At 46.9% G+C, this 15,465-nt stretch overlaps 4 protein-coding genes and 1 long non-coding RNA gene across 8 annotated transcripts; 3 read left to right on the top strand and 2 right to left on the bottom strand.

Annotated features, from left to right (window-relative positions):
* Window positions 1-7: 7 nt before the first annotated feature.
* LOC136189833 (putative serine esterase Mb1866c) lies at window positions 8-2,126 on the top strand. The gene has a single exon (XM_065977860.1). The coding sequence runs from the start codon at window positions 24-26 to the stop codon at window positions 1,914-1,916; it is 1,893 nt and encodes a 630-aa protein (XP_065833932.1). The 5' UTR covers window positions 8-23; the 3' UTR covers window positions 1,917-2,126.
* Window positions 1,990-11,430, top strand: LOC136189817 (hemicentin-1-like). Of its 2 annotated transcripts, XM_065977837.1 has the most exons (30): window positions 1,990-2,126; window positions 2,178-2,645; window positions 2,697-3,080; window positions 3,134-3,559; window positions 3,611-3,742; window positions 3,797-4,093; window positions 4,148-4,399; window positions 4,447-4,614; window positions 4,662-4,979; window positions 5,029-5,328; window positions 5,377-5,697; window positions 5,745-6,023; window positions 6,078-6,398; window positions 6,452-6,769; window positions 6,821-7,126; window positions 7,175-7,495; window positions 7,549-7,830; window positions 7,882-8,175; window positions 8,231-8,515; window positions 8,568-8,870; window positions 8,928-9,215; window positions 9,271-9,582; window positions 9,642-9,938; window positions 9,989-10,089; window positions 10,141-10,354; window positions 10,407-10,509; window positions 10,558-10,852; window positions 10,909-10,942; window positions 10,989-11,015; window positions 11,072-11,430. In XM_065977837.1, exons 1-30 carry the CDS (start codon window positions 2,060-2,062, stop codon window positions 11,362-11,364), a joined length of 7,806 nt encoding a protein of 2,601 aa, XP_065833909.1. In that variant the 5' UTR covers window positions 1,990-2,059; the 3' UTR covers window positions 11,365-11,430. The 2 variants fall into 2 exon arrangements, 1 of the variants encoding a protein (XP_065833909.1); XR_010670460.1 differs by lacking the exons at window positions 10,558-10,852; window positions 10,909-10,942; window positions 10,989-11,015; window positions 11,072-11,430 and having other exon boundaries at window positions 9,989-10,069; window positions 10,122-10,354.
* Window positions 11,431-11,473: 43 nt separating this feature from the next.
* Window positions 11,474-13,986, top strand: LOC136189865 (uncharacterized). 2 transcript variants are annotated; one of them, XR_010670466.1, is made up of 6 exons: window positions 11,474-12,043; window positions 12,122-12,204; window positions 12,254-12,579; window positions 12,627-12,716; window positions 13,017-13,290; window positions 13,347-13,986. It is a non-coding gene; the product is annotated as an uncharacterized lncRNA (long non-coding RNA). The 2 variants fall into 2 exon arrangements; XR_010670465.1 differs by lacking the exon at window positions 11,474-12,043 and having other exon boundaries at window positions 12,098-12,204.
* LOC136189831 (serine/threonine-protein kinase Nek8-like) lies at window positions 11,649-14,519 on the bottom strand. 2 transcript variants are annotated; one of them, XM_065977856.1, is made up of 15 exons: window positions 14,457-14,519; window positions 14,197-14,402; window positions 14,096-14,151; window positions 13,858-14,034; window positions 13,749-13,798; window positions 13,615-13,696; window positions 13,349-13,560; window positions 13,029-13,287; window positions 12,745-12,975; window positions 12,618-12,696; window positions 12,515-12,562; window positions 12,324-12,468; window positions 12,115-12,269; window positions 11,904-12,062; window positions 11,649-11,849 (listed from the first exon to the last, which is right to left on the bottom strand). In XM_065977856.1, the coding sequence occupies exons 1-15, from the start codon at window positions 14,501-14,503 to the stop codon at window positions 11,665-11,667; spliced, it is 2,091 nt and encodes a 696-aa protein (XP_065833928.1). In that variant the 5' UTR covers window positions 14,504-14,519; the 3' UTR covers window positions 11,649-11,664. The 2 variants fall into 2 exon arrangements, with proteins under 2 accessions (XP_065833928.1, XP_065833929.1); XM_065977857.1 differs by having other exon boundaries at window positions 14,215-14,402.
* A 56-nt stretch (window positions 14,520-14,575) lies between these two features.
* On the bottom strand, window positions 14,576-15,452 carry LOC136189860 (very long chain fatty acid elongase 5-like). The gene is made up of 3 exons (XM_065977892.1): window positions 15,382-15,452; window positions 15,097-15,334; window positions 14,576-15,038 (listed from the first exon to the last, which is right to left on the bottom strand). Coding segments are annotated over exons 1-3 (702 nt in total). The 5' UTR covers window positions 15,383-15,452.
* Window positions 15,453-15,465: the final 13 nt, after the last annotated feature.

The following is a 15,465-nucleotide window of genomic DNA, read 5'->3' as shown; positions in this document are numbered from 1 at the left end:
TGAGCGCACGCTACCGTCACAACATGACCTCCACGATCGCGATCGCCACGATCGCTCTGGGCGTAGGAATCGCCATCGCCTGGTGGAATCTCACCCCCACCTCATGCCCGTCATCGGATAAAGCGTGGCGTTCGTTCGCCAGCTCGCGAACCCCGAACGACTCTTCCTACACTTTCCACCCTCACGCAATCGTCACGTCAGACGGAACGGCGCTCGCCGCCGACGTCTACGTCCCGGCGTGGTGGAATCCCGCCCGGTCAACGCCCCTTCCAACGATCATTCACTTCACGCGCTACAATCGCGCGTTCAAAGTACGTTGGCCGTTTACCCTCTTCTTCGGCAATCAAGTCAACACGCGCTCGCGTCGTCTCGTCGCGACTCTAATACCGCACGGCTACGTCGTCGTCACGATCGACGTGCGCGGCACAGGCGCATCGCGCGGAACGCGACCGGTCGACTTCTCGCCGCGCGAAATCGCCGACTATCGCGATGTCGTCGAGTGGACGCTCGCCCAGCCGTGGTGCGACGGAAACGTCGGCACGGGCGGCATCAGCTACGACGGCATGGTCGGCTTGCACTTGGCCGCCGCGACCGATCGCGTCAAGGCCGTCGCGACCGAATTCAGTCCGCTTGACATATACGACGACGTTGCGCTTCCCGGCGGCGTGCCCTGCATTGGATTTGCACGCGACTATCGTCACGTGACGATTTCGCTTGAGACCAATGTTCCTCTCGAAGGCGTGCGTATGATTCCTTGGTGGACTCATTTGACTCGGCTCCTATTCGATGGCGTCATGCCGATGAATGGGATAGCCATGGACGACGTTCGACGCGACCACATGAAAAATTGGAATTCTTCGGCTGTTTTTAACGAAGTTCGATATCGCGATGACGTGATCGCAGACACCGGTTTGACGTCCGATGCACTTGCCGTCAATGACAGCGTCTTGGAACGAGTCCGTAGCAACGGTGCCGCCGTGTATTTCTACGCTGGATATTTCGATACGGCGTCGGTTCGAGGATCGTTGCGCGCATTCGACTTGCTTGGCGGAAAGACGCGCGTTACAATTGGACCGTGGACGCACGGGGGACGAAAGAACTCGTCGCCTTTCAGCGCAGACAGTCGCGTGTGCTACGATTTCGCGCAGGACGAGCGACGCTTTTTCGACTACCATCTCAAAGGAAAAGACGAGTCGGGCTTCGGCTCGGAGAAGCCAATACAGTATTTCACCATGGGAGAGGAGAAATGGAAGTCGACCGATCGGTGGCCACCTTCGGTCGTCACGGCAACAAAGACATACTATCTAGCCGATCATCATCTCCTCCACACGGAATCGTCTTCCGACGACGTCGCGATAGACGTCTATGACGTCGACGTGCGGTCTTCTTCCGGGTACGTGTCGCGATGGAATCTCGTCCAGCACGTGTTTTTGGAGTCGGTGACGTATCCGGATCGGGCTCAGCAAGACAAGGCTTTGCTTGTCTACACGTCGCGACCGCTATCGTCGTCGATTGTCATCACCGGCGTCGTTCGCGTGCGAGTTTTTATCGAGGCGGTCGATGCGACCGATCTCGTCGTCTTTGGCTATCTCGAAGACGTCGATCCGCATAATGGGACCGTTAGGTATGTGAGCGAAGGTCGGTTAAGAGTTTCGCATCGATGCGACGATTCGTCGGCGTCCGCGTGTCGGCGATCGTTTAAGCGCGCCGATTGGCGACCGGTGTCGGGCGTCGAGGCGGTCGAGTTTGAAATGGAGCCCGTTTCTTATCGGTTCGGTGTTGGGCATGCCGTTCAGTTGGCTCTTTCGGGAGCGGACGACGATAACTTTGAGTTGAGCGGGTTTGACGTTCCGCGACGGTGGAAATTGTACCGCGGTGGGGCCTACGATTCCCGCATTGCACTTCCCGTTGAATAGTTATATTGTTCCGGGGGGTTAATTTGCAGCGGGGGAGTTGTACGGGTTCTTGCGTACTCGAGCAGTAGGAATTTCACGTCTTACCTTTTGCCCACTCACTCGTCATTTTGCAGTTTCCGATCTACTATCACACGATCAAGGAAATGTTGCGTACGGATTCCTTGCTCTTGCTTTTATGTCTAGGAGGCGTTGTCCTTTGTCTTGATGGAGGTGAGCTGCTGGCATTTCGATGCGGATTTACCCGTACGTCTTTCTGTTTAGAAAAAGTGACGAGCATCTACAGTCCTTACAAGGTGACGTCGTCCAGCTCCTTTGTTTCTAAAAGCGCACCGTACAATCATCCTCCTGAATGGTCCGTCGAAGGAACGTCCACTCGAATAAACTCGTGTTTCGTGTCGAATAGAGAAGTTAATCCTTGGTGGACACTCGATCTTGACAGTTCTAGAGAAATCAAAAACATTCAAGTTGTGACGCCGTCTAGCCTTCATAGTGGCGTCAACCTTGCGAACTTTGACCGTTTAGCAATGTACGTGAGCAACAGCAGTTCCATTAGCGGCAACAAAAGTCAATGCGGAGCAACCTATAATCACCCTAGCAATGGAAGTCTTCCCGAGAGTGTCCCATTTGAATGTGGCAGTCTGACTGGTCGTTATGTTCACGCAACAGTTGATCCGAGTGGCAGCAATGGGCAACTGATTCTGTGTGAAGTCATCGTAAACGTTGCAAACGGTAAATACTAAATTGCCACTTCCTCTGACTTGAATTACACATGTTTGACAGATATATCAACTCTGACCAATCTCAGTCAATTGAAAGCTGAAACTGTCCAGTCTTCAGAAGTGAACTCAGCAGATCTAGCAATTGACAACGATTCCTCTTCATCTGATTCCAGCAAGTGCTCTTCTACTACGAGTAGCACTGATCCTTGGTTGAGAATTGATCTTCTCCAACCGTACTACGTGACAGAAGTGAAAGTGAAATTTTTTGGTGACGGTGGAAGGAATTCGTCTGTGGCTGTCGGTAGCTCAGTTTGTGGAAGTGTAATCAACAATGGAAGTTATTTCAGTTTTGTGTGTAATACACCTCAACTGGGTCAATTTGTTAACATCAAGAGATCTGGTTCTTCTCTTCAACTGCAAGTGTGTGATGTTCATATTGTTTACAGTAAGTCACGCTATCAGCCTCAGTCCTTGCGTTTAATGTCTTCTTCTAAACAGAATCAGTTTTGGACATTTACCGCAAAGGAAAGATTTCTGTTCAGAGTCAATTGGGCGGGTGGGAAATGTGGAAATCTGTAGACGGACTTGATTCTACTCAAAACAGTAATTGTTTTCGGTCACTGCAGGGGGCAAACACATATTGGCGATTAACGCTACCGTCAAACACCGTAATTTCCTCTGTCTCCATTCTTTCACAAAGCAATCGTTTAAATTACATGAATGGTGCATCAGTGTATGTTGGAAATTTAACAAGCGGGAGCGGAACGGACAATAAATTGTGCGGTACTTGGACAAATGATGGCAGTAATCCTATTGTCATTAACTGTACTGACGACACAGCAAATGGGATTTACGTTTACATTATCAGCCGGAATTCACGCTACTCAATATTGTATTTGTGTGAAGTTGAATTGTACACTCCAAGTGCGTATTATGCATTTAGAAACTCTCTTTCTCTACATTGTTTCTTCGTAGGCTGGTCCAGTTGGGGCGCATGGTCATGTTCATCATCATGTAAACGAACTCGATCCAGAACGTGTCAACCGCCTAACTTCACCTGCGGAGGAAAAACGACAGAAATGGAAGAAGACACCGCATTTTGCCAATGTAATATTGTGTTGCTTACAATATAGAGAGGCTTAGCTGACGTCGTTTTTATAGCGGCCAGCACAGTAGTGACGAATCCTCAAGGAGCAACTGTGACCGAATTTCAACCTATCTCTTTGACGTGCACCGTTGATCGTGGCTGTAGCAACGTCACGTGGTTTAAGGACGGTTCAGCGATTGCATTGGGTGGAACAAAGAGTGCAGCTCTAACGGGGAATACAAGCACGCTGAGCGTGTCATCTGCTGAAACGGCAGATGCGGGTTCATATTACTGTCAGGCAAGTAATGGTATAGGATCACCTGCAGACTCTTCCACGGCGTCTGTGACTGTAAACTCAGCAGTCGTCGATGGTAAGAGCAGTGTAGATAATCGAGTCCAATCGTTTTCTAAGAGTGAATTTCTAGTTCAACCCAAATCAGAGGCTACAACGATAGGACAGTCCGTTTTGTTTGATTGTCAAGTGGCTAGCGATGTTCCTCTGTCTGAGCTTTCTTGGAACGATGAAGCAAAGCAATTAAGCAGTTCTGATGCGGATGTTACTATTACTGAAGCGTCTGGAAAGTTGCAGCTAACAGTAACGCCATCCTCGGAGGCAGCATTTAAAAACTACACTTGCAAATATTCAACAAAGTCAGCAAGTGTTAGCGTGAAAAGAGGTGTGTTCATTTTATCATTGTAGAAATAATGTCGAGTTTTCCTTTAGATGGTGGCTATACTACGTGGGGAAACTGGGGATCGTGTAGTAAGACTTGCGGAGGAGGAACGCAATCGCGTTCACGGTCTTGCACGAATCCAAGTCCGTTAAATCGAGGAAACGACTGCAGTGGGTCAGCGTCTGACAGCCAGAATTGCAACACGCAACTGTGTGGAGGTAATACAAAACTAATTACTATTAAACGATTTATCACGTTTTTGTAGGTCTACCGACTATTACAACAGGTCCAACAGCGAATGCTGTCAACGTAAGCGGAGACTTGATTGTCAAGTGTGAAGCTAGTGGAGATCCTGCGCCTACTTCGTTTCGTTGGTTTCGAAACGGGGCAGAATTGAACGACGGCGTCTCAAGAGTTACAATTACTCAATCAGCCGATTCAAGCGCTATGACCCTGTCTGGAACATTGACTATAACGAGCGTGCAACCTTCGTCCGAAAATGGCAAGTACGTCTGTCAAGTGACCAGTCCTTACAACGTCAGTACCAGCGTAAACAGCTCAGAATTGAATTTCAAAGTTCAAGGTATCGCGATGCACTGGACTTTTAACATTAAACTATTCGGTTTTTCTAGTTGTGCCTACGATTCAACAAATTTCTCCTTCGAGCAAAGTCGTGGTTGAGAGCAGCAGTGTTAGTGAAAAATTCACAGTGTCGCTAGGCAACGACGATACTGTCTATCCAGCACCAAGCTACACGTGGAAATTCCGAGACACTGTCATTGTGACTGATAACACAAAGGATCAATACACTTTTAATGCCGACAGCACGGAAATAACAATTCCTGCCTCGGAGGTTCTTGGCGGAATCTATACATGTACTGCATCAAATGCAGCTGGATCAGACACAAAGTCGTTCACTTTCTCAATCAATGGTAGGTATTATGTCTTTGAATTTAATAAGTGATATGAAATTATGATAGTTCCGGCGGTTTTATCTGTCAACCTGATGGATATGACGGTCAATGAAACAGACGACGCCGTGTTGAATTGCACCGCTCACGGTATTCCGACTCCCTCTGTGGCGTGGTACAGAGTGGTTGACGGAAATGACCAGTCTCTCAAGGATCAGCAGATGAATGGAGCGCTTCCTAATGGAGATTCGTTTGCGACGTTGACCCTACGAAGTGTGACGGGATTTTCAACCGGAGCGTACAAATGCATAGCCACAAACGACGTCAATGTATCATCCAACTCACCTGACGTTAGAATGGACAGCTCAACGTTACGTCTAACGGTCAACGGTAAGAAATGAATTATAGACGGCAGCTTGGTCAATGATATCTTTCAGAGGCTCCTGTTGTTTCTTATCCCTTGTCACCGGTGCCTGAAGTCGTTGTGAAAGGAAATAGTATTCGTTTTGATTGCTTGGCAACGGGAACGCCATCTCCTTCGTTCAGTTGGACGCTGGACGGAAGCCCAGTTGTATTTGGAGGAAACTATACCGATTTGATGAACGGTTCTATCGTGATACCTGTCGCTCAAGAATTTCATGCTGGGGATTACGTTTGTTCTGCATCTAATCTACTAGGCTCGGTACAATCATCAGCTATCAATCTGACTGTAGAAGGTGAGAAATATCTCACTAGACCTAACATCTCGTACTTTATTTTCTGTCCTTTAGTTCCAAATGAAATCATTCTTCCTCCTTATGATGTAAACGTTGCGCTGAACGCGTCTCAAAACATAACCATTGCATGTGAAGTGATAGGAATTCCTAAACCAACCATTGAATGGTCTAATCGAAACGGTCTTTTATCATCTACGCCAGACAAATACGTCATTGAAGAATATCCTGAACGCAAGAATTCAAAATCTCCTCATCTTGTCCAAAGTCGTCTTGTTATTCTTATGCCCGGTTGGGATGATTCTGATACGTACAAGTGTGAGTCACAAAACGGTTTGTTTCCAACTCAAAGTAGAAATATTGGGGTGACAGTGCAAGGTACAGAGAACAATAGCGAGAATAATAAATAAGCATTGACTATCGTATTGTAGTACCTCCTGAAATTGTGAAGAATGCTTCGAGCAGCACCGTTACTTCGTCTACTGATGCAACATTTATTTGCACAGCAGCTGGGGTTCCCAACCCGGACATCAGCTGGCTGAAAGACGACGTTCCTATTGACACACAAGGTTCTATGTACACGGTGATGGCTTCCGATTCATCTGCTCGTCGCCGTAATCAAATCGCCAACAAAACGTCGACGCTGACCATCAAGAGTGCGACAAACGCAAATGCAGGCTTATACAAGTGTAGAGCGCAGAATATTCTCGGTTCAGCAGACAGTCTCTCGGCTAGGCTAGTTGTGCAAGGTACTTGATATGCGATGGGTATTTGCTTTGTTTATATTTCGGTATTTCTAGTGTCTCCCACGGTAACTAATGATCCAGCGTCTGTTACGCGCAATCAATCGGATTCAGCTATGTTCTCTTGCTCGGCGACGGGAGTACCGGCTCCAAATATAACGTGGTCTACAACGGGTAGTGCTAATTTGATGTCATCTGACGTCCTTCAAATGTCAACGGGATCAGACCGTGATCTGTACACAACAACAAGCACGCTGACACTGAAAAACATACAAAAATCGTATGACGGGGATTTCACGTGTCAAGCAGACAATGGGATTGGAGCTCTAGCAACTTCCAAAGCAGCCACACTGACCGTGCAAGGTATGAGTATTTATACCATGGTATGAACTTTTCATTTTCCCGATTTAGTTCCACCCACTGTGACTCCCAAGAAAGCGCCGCTGATCGGAGTCATAGACAAACCACTCATTCTGGAGATGTCGATAACAAACGATTTTCCTCGTGTCGCGGCGGGAAACATCGTGTGGTCGAATCAGTCAAACGAAATGCCACTGGATACGGATTCCGGTTCCTCTGGCTCTAAGCCATTTTATCAAACCTTTGACTCCTCCACGGGAATCGCTCGTTTGGTCATCCGTAAGATATCGGAAGAATCTCGCGGGGGTTACAGGTGTACGGCAACGAACGCCGCCGGTTCGGCGTTTGCGCACATCGTCGTGAACATTGAAGGTAATTCGCGACTTGAATTTTTTCGATCTTTTCTGCAGTGAGCGTATCTCAAGGGCCTCCTGAATTTATTCAACAGCCGCAGGATGTAAATGTCGTTGAAGGCCAAACAGCGACGATCGTTTGCGAAGTGACTGCCGCTCCCAATGCATCGTTCTCGTGGGAAAAGGATGGAACGCCTATCCAGCTTGGACAGAAAATCCGTTTAGATTCTCCTACGCGCGAGGAAGGGAATTTAGTTATCTCCAATGTAAATCTCTCAGATGTAGGAATCTATTCGTGCAACGCTTCTAACAAGCACGGATTTATCACTGCATCTGCAATGTTGGACGTTCAAGGTAGGATAATGATTTAAATTGTTTGAGAGTCTAAATTCATTTTTCTGCCAGTTGTTCCGGTCATCGATTCTCCTCCCCAAGATCTCGTTGTTGTTCAGCCTCAAAGCGCCACGTTTATGTGCAGTGCGACGGGAACACCGCAACCTAGAATCACGTGGTGGAAAAATAATCAACAACTCATTAGTGGAAGTCTCAGCCGAAGAGTCACCCTCTCTCCCAACAATAAGACGATCACTATAGCACAAACAAACTATTTTACCGATAAAGGTCAGTACGAGTGCAGAGCTGAGAATGAATTGGCAGAAAGACGAATGGACAAGGCTACAACGGAACTCACAATAAACGGTGCGTGGAGAGATCAATTAAAAGGTAGTCTTATTCAGCGTCGTTTTATTTGTAGTTCAACCTGAGATTACAACGTTTCCGGCAAACACGACGTCTCAGGAACTCCGTCAATTTTCACTGACGTGTAAAGCCACGGGATACCCCCAATTTGACATTTTTTGGCAGCACAATGGCGTCAACGTGACGAGTGGCGTTGTTTCGGGATTTGATGCACCTAATATTCTAGCGTCGTCAACACTGACAGTGACGAACGTCAAATTTGACGCCAGAGGCGCGTATGAGTGTATAGCGAAGAACGAAGTTGGTGTTGATAACAGTGACGCAGAAGTCATAGTGCAGTGTAAGTTTCTTTATCTTGTTTTCATCCGCAAGTAAAAAGTTTCCTGTTCTAGATCCCGCTCGTATCAGCCAGCTTCCTCTTGGCATCGCCGTAAACATAACCCAGAGTGTGGTTGTGACGTGTAAAGCGGAGGGTTTCCCCAAACCAATCGTGGCGTGGACTAAGAGCGGAAATGCGTCTTTGCCGTCTCGTTACGTCGAGACATTTACGTCAGGCGTGAATAGCGAACAAGTTCCTACGGTGACAAGCAACCTAACAATTCCATCGTCCAAGCGAGAGGACACAGGTGATATTACGTGTACTGTGTTTAATAGAGTGGGATCAGAAAGTCATACCGTTCCTATATCGATACAAGGTAAGTCTTTCAGCTAAAGCTTGCGTAAATATTTGTAGCAATGAAACGCTCTTTTAGAACCGCCTGATATGCCAACCAACGTTTTGATTAGTAACGTCACGGCCATATCCGTTACGGTGTCGTGGACGGCTCCGTTGTTTAACGGCAATAACGATTTGACAACATACGTCGTGGAACAGGTTCAAGATGGAGTGACGAAAGACAACGTTGGGGTTGGATCAACGAATGTACTCTTCGACGGTCTTAAACCGTTTACGAATTACACGTTTCGGGTGAAGGCAGTGAATAAAATTGGAGAGGGACAGTTCAGTGTACCTTCAATGGTCGTGCAGACATCCCAAGCTAGTGAGTTGGTTTACGTAGTTATTTCTTGGACGCTTGAGCCATTTTGCTTTTATAGAGCCAGAAGGTTCTCCAATTAATGTCGCCGCCTCGGCAAAGAGCTCGCAATCGATTCTCGTTTCTTGGGAGCCCGTTGAAGCCGACCAACGAAATGGAATTATTTCATCGTATACCATTGAGTATAGACTTCGGAGTGGCGAGTCGTCATTTGGTTCACCCAAGACTATCTCCAATATAATGCCAAACGCAACTAATTACTTGCTGACACATTTGCGGAAGTACAAGGATTACGAAATTAAAGTCTCCGCTTCAACGAAAGTGGGCCCGGGTCCCTTCAGCAATGCAAAGTTTGAGCGAACCAACGAAGACGGTAAGGATTGTTTTGATTTTGACAGCGTGTCGTACCACGTATTTCTTTGCCTCTTTTAGCGCCAGATGATCCTCCGGCTGGAGTCAGACGTATAAGTGTCAATAGCACTGTTGTGGCTCTTTCCTGGGATATGCCGTCTCAGCCAAACGGAATCATACGGAGTTACGAGGTGTCGTATATTGAACAGACTAGTTCAGACTTGTCAGTTGATCAGTGGAAAAGAAGAAGCGTAATGGAAGCGTCAGCAAGAATTGACGGCCTATCGCCTTTCACCGTCTACATGTTTCGCATTCGAGCGTTTACTGTGGGATTTAGTCAATATTCAAGCTCTTTTCTTGTAATAACTCTACATGGAGGTGAGCCGTACATTTTGCTGTGCTGTCAATCTTCTGTACCGTTGTTTTAGTTCTGAATCCACCTGTTAACCTTAGCATCGTTGAGAACGGTACGACGACTGTAAGCCTCCAATGGAAGGCTCCTTCTGCAAGTCAACTTACTTTCTATACGGTTCACAATGTTGTGTTTAACTTGGAATTTAGAGTATGTCTTGGGGTGTAGATTTTTTACAGCGGAAGCAAAGTATATGACTCGGAGAATGGGCAAAAATCGATCAATATTAGCAAGAGCGAAAACATCTACTCATCATCTTCCACTGAATACACAGTGACGGATTTGGTACCAAATACGATGTGGACATTCAATGTTGCTGCGCATTCCCCTGGTGGGATTGGAGAGAATAGCAGTAGCGTCGTTGGCAAAACATTACCAGACAGTGATGAGAGATCTCTTGTAATAAACGTCTTTATAATATAATTTGTGTTCAGGTCCTGAAAAGGTGACTCTGGAAGAACCAGATTTATTCCTAACTAACGCTACAGCAGCTGTGATCAAATTACGTAAACCGTCGGAGAGGAATGGTGCAATAAGGTCAGATTATAGTTTGGAATGACTTCAGGGAATTACTCTCGTTCGTAGCCGTATAGAGTTGCTTGTTGCGGTGCTTGAATTTGAATCGAATCAATCCCTATCTTCATCTGTCTTTGACGACGTCAAGTCGGATATGAATTATGCTTGCCACGTTCCAGCGTTATCCTCTGGGGCTGTTTACATCGCGGCTTCATTTCAGTACGGTCAACTGCCAGCAACGTTCACCTTGGGCGACGGCCGAGCATACGGTGGATATTTCAACGGACCATTGAGTTCTCAGACGAACTACGGTTACGCACTGCGATTTACCACTCAGTTCAAAGACAGCTGTGGCTCATATCAAGTAAGCATAATTGTAGATTTGAGGTATCAGACAAATAATTGTGCACGCATATGAAGATTTTGTCGACTGTCAGCAGTGTTGCCGAACTCGGTGAGACTATACTTTAGCGCTCTATTTTTTAACAAATTTTTATTAGCTACACAAAAGGCAGTAGTAACTGCAGGTAAGCACGTACTATCGTCCGTGCATAGAGCTGAGGCTATTATAGTCTTGTTGTAGATACAGAGCCAAGCAGTTCCTGTGCAGGATCTCTCGCCGGCGCTGCTATTGGTTGCCTGCTGGGTGGTATCCTAGTTGGCTTTATAGCAGGCTATCTGATTTCGTCGTGGAGGTCGAATAAAAATGAAACGAAGGACAGCAATCCGGACGTACCTATGCGTGAACATGTATCGCCTCTCTACGACACCTATCGACGTACAAAAAACGAGAGCGAAGGTGCGTACGCTGTTCCCACTGGCGACCACAAGGACGAGCCAGCATATGAGAAAGTTGATTTTGCTACTAAGCTCTAACTTGCACAATTCCCAGCATCAAAACGGTTTGTATGTTTGTTTTTGGTGTTTTGCTTGTTTTGAAGATCACGTACGCTAGCAGATGGACAAAGGAGCAAGACGCAGAAACGTAGGTAAACCTTACCGCAATAGCTCACAAATCCCAAGCAGGCAGACCCAAAGTGAATAAATAGTAGAGGTCCCTAGCGCCGCATTCTCGCAGAGACTAGAATTCGCGACGCTGAAGCAGAAAACTTGCTTTAAATTTACAAACTGAGCATTTACACTGATATCCTAATCCGCAAAAGCGTTTCAATTAAGTTACTTTTTTCGCGGAACCATGCTCTTATTGCACGCCGCCATGAGAGTGTGCCCGTGACTGCAACACAGAGATTCAACCGCATACCGCGCGTCAAACGGAACGGGAGTCGGCTCAAAACAATCCTCTTCCAGCGCGCGGCCCAATCGACCTCGCTTCCCTTTACCCCAAGTATAGACTTCACCGTCTGCACACGTGGAATTATTTGAGTTTTAGTAGACAATCTGTTTAGTAGCTTTACCCGAAGTTATGGCGACAACGAATGTATCCCCACACTGTACTAAGTCGATTGTCTTTGCACTGAATGCAGCGAGGGGTTGGGGCCCTTTCAGCGCCGCGTCCCTCCTATATCCAAGCTGGCCGAACGAATTTGAACCCATAGTAAGACACTCTCCTTTTTCTGTCGAAACCGAAATATTTAAAGCGCTAAAGTTCTATTGGTTTATTTGTGCCTGTGAGGATGGCCGTGTGCGATGTTCCCATGGCAACTGCTTTGACTTTCTGTACATCCAACGGCGGCACCGTAACGAGGGTGAAATTGAGTACGTCTTCAACCAGTCCTGATGTTGCAGACTCTGATTTCTTATCTAGGCCCAATTTATTGCATCTGGAAAACCAAAACTCAGATACGACGGTTTTAGGACTCTTCCATCAGATGTACCTGTTGCTTCCACAGGCAAATAGTCGCCCGTTTTCACTAATGACCACGGTACAATCGGTGCCACAGTACATTTTCTTCAGCTTATGTTTAAACGAAACGGTCTGTGGGACGGGATGCGTGGTCAAGTTTCCCAAGCCAAGTCGTCCTGTACAAAAATGACGTCAACGCAAGCGAGTGCGTGCATCTATTACCGTTGTCTCCTCTTCCCCACGTGCAAAGACTTGAAACGTCGTTATCAACTATACAGAACTTGAAGGTATACACTTGGCTTTGACTCTATTACGACTCACTGACCGGCTATAGCTGCCATGTGACACGCTCCGCACGACACGCGATTCACGGAAGTGTGCAGGAGAGCTTCGACAATTTTTGGCTAAATCGATCAAATGACACGTGAGCGTCCCCTCCCCCTCTCCCCAACCTGCGCGACGTCGTTGTAATCGCCGTGTCCGAGCGCCCCGTTCACCCCATTCCCGAACGTCATCAGTATGCCACGATCGGTGAGACACGCCGTGAATAGATCCCCGCATGCCACCTGCTTGATTGTTACCCCCGAGAGACCTTCGACGTACGAGGAAACGACCGCTGCTTCTCTGCGAGCCGATCCCGCTCCTAGAATGCTCGAACCGTCCAAAGAACTCATACTAGCGCTCTAAGAAATATTTTTGAATTTTCTGTTTCTCGTGTATCTAGATGAATACGTACGTGCCACGCGATCACCCGCCCGTCCTCTGTCAGCCCCAATTTCTGCATTCGTCCGCACGCGACCTCCGTGACGGACGCGTCCGCCGGAATCGGAAGCGTTTGCGGCGTCAAAATTCGTCCTCCCCACGAAAAAACGACCAGTCGACCGCCGGTTGATTTTTCCGCTGCAGCTCCCTCGGCGAACGACGCTCCACCTCGTAGAGATCCGACGGACGGCGCAGAACGCGAGAAAACAAAACGCGAAGGAAAGGGAAGAGTCCTTGTAAGTAAAGAAAGTTGATCAATCAATATACTGATTATGCTTATTTTGAAAAATAGACCTTGAGTTGCATCGAACCCTGCCTATGTCCGTTTGAAGATTGATGAGCGCGTGAACGACGATCGGCTGCGACATGACTTGGGTGAGTGTGGGTCTTTGGTTCGGGTCCAAGTGAAGCATGCTGAGAATCAGCTGCTTGAGATCTTCGCTATAGCGCGGCGATATAGGCGCAAACGTGCCGCGCATGATTTTTAGTACGAGAGCAGGAAGATTCTAGAGAAATTAGTAGATAATTTATTAATCTCGTAGTAGAGGCAATGTTTGCACCGAAGCTTCGAATGCTCGTTGGAGTGTGGCCAATTCGTAGAGAACACAACCCAAAGCCCATATGTCACTCTTTTGATTATAGCTAAAATTCAAAACTTAGTAGTGAATTATTAGCATTGAAGTAGTAAACTGACGGTTTTCCCTCACACAGTTCAGGTGATATGTAGCAAGGCGTACCAACCACCTGTAAACATGCCCAAATTCCTCGCACAAACACCCCTCTTTTATATATACGTATAATACCGTGTTGGCTTTGCTCTTGCTGCTTAGCACTTTTGCAATGCCAAAATCGCCTATTTTCACCACGACTTTCTTTTTGCAAAGCATGATGTTCTGCGTTTTCAAATCGCGATGGAGTATATTGTGCGAGTGCACGTGCTGCAACGAGAGAATAATCTGCACGAATAGGCGCAAAATCTCCTACAGAAAAAAAAGCCCCAAAATAACGTTGAAAATTAAAATCCCAAATTCTGGCTAATACTTCTTCCTCCAGCAGCACGTCTCCGCGATTCTGAAGATATTCAAATATCGTCCCCCCTGTAAACATAGTTGCAAAACATAGCTTCAGAGACAACGCATTACCTTGAGCGTATTCCATACATATCATAAGGGCCTTGTCTTCGAGAAAACTGTCGTAGTAGGCGATGATGTTCGGATGATTTAGCATGGAGAGCACTTTGACTTCGTTTAGCGCCGCCTGTCGCTCTTCGCGCGTCATTTCTTCGATGGGAATTTGCTTGATGATCACGAGATGATCGTCGGCCAATCGGCGGCACAGGTAGACGATGCTAGACGGGTCTATTAGACGCGAGATGTCGCCTAAAATGCGATTCGTTTTTTACCCGTACGCTCCTCGACCCACAATGCGAATCTTTTCGTACTTTTCCATTTGACGTTTATTTTGTAGAGTGCGCTACGCTAACCTGGCAACGTAATTACGTCATTAGCTCGCGAGAACATTTTATTGGTTCTTTCGCGCCGAGTACGTTTTGACATAGAAATTTATAAAAAGACCAGTCATTAGGACTCCATAACATATCGAAAACACGCAAAAATTATAATATAGATAACCGATTGTGGCTTGGACTAAATCAATTCCAAACTGAATTATTTGCATAACAGTGAGTTGCTTTTTCCATCCAATCGTCAGATTTGGATACAAGACAGAAAGCCCATAATAAGAATAGAGCAGAACGTGTACGAGTGAATTGAGCAATAATGGCAATGCCATAGCCGTCCAAGGGCTCAAGTAATAGCAATAATCACTGAGCAGAGCAATGGTCGTGTGATGATAGATGTGAAGAAAGGACAACTGACGAAATTTGTGACGCAAAACAATAAAAATCGTGTCAAAAAATTCTATGAATTTTGAAATCCTGTAAACGTAAAAACCGCGAAGGACAGTGCTTCCGGCGGGTTTTATACTGAGAAAGAGAAAGGGTATTTGCAACTCGTGAAATTCTAATTGTGTGTATCTATTACCTGAATATTTTATTTGTTCCGTCTGATGCTAGGCCTTTGGCTAGAAAGATTGCTGACGCGATGCTGAGCGCCACGCACAGGATGTTGTGCGCGACCAGAAGCCACGCGGGCACGTGAACTGGCCGCCCGTGACGTTTCCACAAGCGCGCGCCCATCGTTGCTACGATGACGAAAGCGACAACCAATGGGAAGCCGGGAAGGGATGCGAGGTCGAAAAAGAATCTCCCGAAAAACGCCACTAGCGGAAAAGAGTAAACCGATTAGAAGGGGAAGCACTTCTCTTACTCGCGTAGCGTTAGCAAACACTGCCTGAAAGGAATTCGATCAGAAGGAATTCCCGTAGAGAGACTAGCGTGCTAGGCCGGCGAG

The sequence above is a fragment of the Oscarella lobularis genome, chromosome 8 (assembly GCF_947507565.1).
Source record: "Oscarella lobularis chromosome 8, ooOscLobu1.1, whole genome shotgun sequence".
Lineage (NCBI taxonomy): Eukaryota > Metazoa > Porifera > Homoscleromorpha > Homosclerophorida > Oscarellidae > Oscarella > Oscarella lobularis.
This window is presented reverse-complemented; position numbering and strand designations above follow the sequence as displayed.

Excerpts from the sequence above, each read along its gene's own strand:
- LOC136189833 (XM_065977860.1), top strand. The coding sequence starts at position 24 with ATGACCTCCACGATCGCGATCGCCACGATCGCTCTGGGCGTAGGAATC.
- LOC136189817 (XM_065977837.1), top strand. The coding sequence starts at position 2,060 with ATGTTGCGTACGGATTCCTTGCTCTTGCTTTTATGTCTAGGAGGCGTT. Across the intron at positions 6,024-6,077 it reads TATCAATCTGACTGTAGAAG|TTCCAAATGAAATCATTCTT; the intron begins GTGAGAAATATC and ends TCTGTCCTTTAG. Across the intron at positions 10,090-10,140 it reads GTCAACTTACTTTCTATACG|ATTTTTTACAGCGGAAGCAA; the intron begins GTTCACAATGTT and ends CTTGGGGTGTAG.
- LOC136189831 (XM_065977856.1), bottom strand. The coding sequence starts at position 14,503 with ATGGAAAAGTACGAAAAGATTCGCATTGTGGGTCGAGGAGCGTACGG. Across the intron at positions 12,976-13,028 it reads GGCGGGTGATCGCGTGGCAC|AGCGCTAGTATGAGTTCTTT; the intron begins GTACGTATTCAT and ends AATATTTCTTAG. Across the intron at positions 11,850-11,903 it reads CGTTGTCGCCATAACTTCGG|ACGGTGAAGTCTATACTTGG; the intron begins GTAAAGCTACTA and ends CCACGTGTGCAG.
- LOC136189860 (XM_065977892.1), bottom strand. Across the intron at positions 15,039-15,096 it reads GGAACAAATAAAATATTCAG|TATAAAACCCGCCGGAAGCA; the intron begins GTAATAGATACA and ends TCTCTTTCTCAG.